Source organism: Cyprinodon variegatus, unplaced genomic scaffold, assembly GCF_000732505.1.
Source record: "Cyprinodon variegatus isolate N-32 unplaced genomic scaffold, C_variegatus-1.0 Scaffold381, whole genome shotgun sequence".
NCBI lineage: Eukaryota > Metazoa > Chordata > Actinopteri > Cyprinodontiformes > Cyprinodontidae > Cyprinodon > Cyprinodon variegatus.
This window is the reverse complement of record NW_015150834.1, coordinates 798,106-801,615: the sequence shown is the minus strand read 5'-3', so window position 1 is coordinate 801,615 and position 3,510 is coordinate 798,106. Positions and strand designations below refer to the sequence as shown.

Sequence of the window (3,510 nt, the reverse complement as noted above, 5' to 3'; positions counted from 1 at the left end):
ACAATAAAAACTACTTGCCCCGGGAGATCGGGCGATGGTTAACATCGAGCCCTGACACCACATTCACCCATTCACTCTCACACGGATGATGCAAACTACATCGTAGCCACAGCCATCCTGGGGCTCACTGACAGAGTCTCTGGCCAGCAGCAGTAGGCATTGCGGGTGAAGTGTCTTTCCCAAGGACACAACGAAAAACCGGAGCCGGGTCTTGGACCGACAACCCTCCAGTCCAGTCCTTTTCAATTCCCCTTAGTCTTTTGAATAAAATACAGCCTCCAATTTGTGAGAGGCGGATACGCCTCCAAATTGTACATAGAATTGCTTTGCATGGTCTGTGGGGAACCACAGGAGGGTTCAGAAGCAAAAACTAAGAAGTGTTCATAAAACATATCTTGCTGCAGTGGAAACTGACATGATGCTCTGAGTAAGATCACTTTCCCCAGAGTGAACTAGCCTCTGACATCATAAGGTTGCTGTGATTCCTGCGATGACTATAATTTAGGCTACTTTTTAAAGTCATGTAAATAATTTTGTGGTGTGATCTGGTGTTTTGTTTGTGCTGCAGTATCCTGAAGGACCTGCTACGTGTTCAGCAGAGCATCGGCTACTGTCCTCAGTTTGATGCTCTGTTTGACGACCTAACTGCCAGGGAGCATCTGCAGCTCTACACTCGCCTTCGTGGGATTCCCTGGAAGGACCAGGGGAGGGTCAGTATGAACATACACCTTTATTTTACAGTAGTAGGAGCTAGCCAAAAGATGCCAATTTCCTAAAACTGGAAGAGATGAGCTTTCATCTTCATTTTAACAAAAGCATGTTCTTCTAAACATGAGTAGCAAAAACCAGAGCCCTGATCTGGGTTTGAGTCTCAGCTGGGTCATTTTGTTTCAGGTTTTTACATCTGCAATCAGAGGTTTTTAACCCTTGTTCTCCTCCCCCTGTGTCTCTCTACCCCACAGGTTGTGCAGTGGGCTTTAGAAAAGCTGGAGCTCTCAAAGTATGCAGACAAACCCGCCGGCACTTACAGCGGAGGAAACAAGCGCAAGCTTTCCACAGCTATTGCTCTGATCGGATACCCGTCTCTTATCTTCCTGGTAAGATGTTGGAAGAGTCTTACTAAACTAAACATTCAATGTTTTTTAAATCATTATAGCCTTATAGGAAATAAAGCAATGAGAAACAGGGAAACTGTTAAGGCTTTACCTTGTTATTGATCGAGACGCCACAGTTCTCCTAATTCAGAACTTTATGTCCACTGCAAGATCATGGTCCCCATGTCCTAAACCTACTGCTTGTTGTACAGGATATGTATGAAAAGAGTTGTCCTACAAAAACTCACTTTAAAATGCTCACAGTCTGGTGCAGAGTTTGAAGCAGCTGATCCAGCTGAAGGCAAAGGAGCTTTAGAGCTGTTGCTTTCTATTCTTCTCCACTTTTTTAAACTATGAATGTTGCTTTTGATGAGCTCCAGCTCTAAATAGTGGCTGTTTGCAGGGATTATTGGGGGGAAGTTGAGCATTTCCTCCCTCCCTCTCATTCTTATTGTTTAAGCTCATAGTATTTGTTAAATAGAATACTAGGAGAGACCTCACACATTTACTGAGCGAAGTGATTCAAACTTCGGAGCTTTCTGTTGCCAGACAAGCACCAACATCTCCTCCACCAGGAAGCTGTGCTGTATTTTATGGGGCGCCTTTTGTAAAATTAAGCAGTCAAAAATTAGGAGCAATATTTATGCTTATTTAGCGTGTTTTAAGAGAAAAATAAGGGTCAATTATTTCAACTTCTTTCAGTATGTCATTCATTGATTTATAAAAATCTTACTTTAATTTAGTTTGCAAACTAAATATTTAGTTTGGAGCTAAGTAGTTATTTAATAAACTAAATATTTAACTCCAAACTAAATATTTATTAAAAAAAAAGTAAGATTTTTTATAAATGAATGGATGACATAGTGAAAAATATTATTTTTTTTATCTTAAAACATGCTAAATAACCATAAATATTGCTCCTAATTTTTGACTGCTTAACTTTACAAAAAGTGCCCCATAGAATTTAAAATGTTTATTTAATCAATACATCTTATTTAGTCTCAGACCTTTTCAGATTTACCAAGTAGATTTTTTTTCATGATTAATTTCACATAAAAGGTCAAAGTTAAATGGCAGATTCTCTTCTCTTTCCAGTACCTGTTGAAGGTATTGTGTGGCCCTCAACCAAGCTTCCAAAATGCCATTTTGCCCGTTGGTGTTTTTAGTTTTGGTTGATGTGACATTAGGAAAACAAAGGAAACCTGAATTCACCACATGGACCTCATGATACCATACAGAACCCTATGTGGACATGGTCTAAATGTTTGCACCTTTTGTTCTTATTTCAGAGACTCACGTTCTATGTGCATCTGGTTAGTAGATATTTCTGCTCTGGGATTATACAGATCACTTATGTTTGGAATCCTTATGGAAGGAAAGGGAAACATAGTCTGCAAGAAAGCTGCTGAAACTAATTTTAAAATGAGTTATTTCCAAGGATAAACATTACCATGGGGTCTCTGGGCAACATTAAAGCCGTTAGTTGGTTAGATACAAGCTAAACTGCAAACACAGAATATGTGGGATACAATCTGCTGCTTCGCCTCATATCAAAATAATTCACAATCAAGCAAAATTTGCTTGATTGTTCTTTTAACCCTCCTGGGTTAAAAGAACCCAGGATTCATTGTTCTTCTGTTTCTCCTTTGTTCTATTATCCAGGATGAGCCCACCACTGGCATGGACCCTAAGGCCCGCAGGTTCCTCTGGAATTTAATCCTTGATATCATCAAAACCGGGCGCTCTGTTGTTCTCACGTCACACAGGTGATGACACAGACATCTATAACTGCAGAGGAACATTTTAACAGAAGGATCTAACATCTTATGTATGTTGTTTTCCACAGCATGGAGGAATGTGAGGCTTTGTGCACCCGACTGGGAATTATGGTAAATGGGAGGTTTAAATGTCTGGGCAGCATCCAGCATCTGAAGAACAGGTAAACAATCACACGCATCTTTTGGAATGTTGGAATCAGTTCCACAGTTTCAATTGGCTCCAGGGGTGGAGCCAAATCAAACTGTGGAACTGATTCAATGGCTGGAACGATTCCTCGGTCTGAACCAGTTTCTTAATGGAACTGATTCCATGGATGGAACGACTACACATTCAGAAGCAGTTCCTTAATAGAACCAATTCCCCAGTTAGAATGACTCCGCATTCTGAACCAGATCCAGAATGGAAATGATTCCATGGCTGGAACGACTCTACGGTCTGAACCAGTTCCCAAATGGAGCTGGTTCCACAGTTGGAATGATTCCACATTCTGAACCAGTTTCTTATTGAAACTGATTCCATGGATGGAACGATTCCACGGTCTGAACCAGTTTCTTAAAGGAACTGATTCCATGGATGGAACGATTCCACGGTCTGAACCAGTTTCTTAAAGGAACTGATTCCATGGATGGAACGATTC

The 3,510-nt window shown here is 40.7% G+C and overlaps 1 protein-coding gene across 1 annotated transcript in view; it reads left to right on the top strand.

The window, feature by feature from the left end:
• The window catches only part of abca2 (ATP binding cassette subfamily A member 2), a 5,859-nt gene extending 2,523 nt beyond the window's left edge, over positions 1-3,336 (top strand). The window contains exons 3-6 of the mRNA XM_015386927.1: positions 569-710; positions 963-1,097; positions 2,757-2,860; positions 2,941-3,336. Coding sequence (XP_015242413.1) covers positions 569-710; positions 963-1,097; positions 2,757-2,860; positions 2,941-3,037 — 478 coding nt within the window. The 3' untranslated portion in view covers positions 3,038-3,336. The remainder of the gene's footprint in view (positions 1-568; positions 711-962; positions 1,098-2,756; positions 2,861-2,940) is intronic.
• The last annotated feature ends 174 nt before the right edge of the window (positions 3,337-3,510 follow it).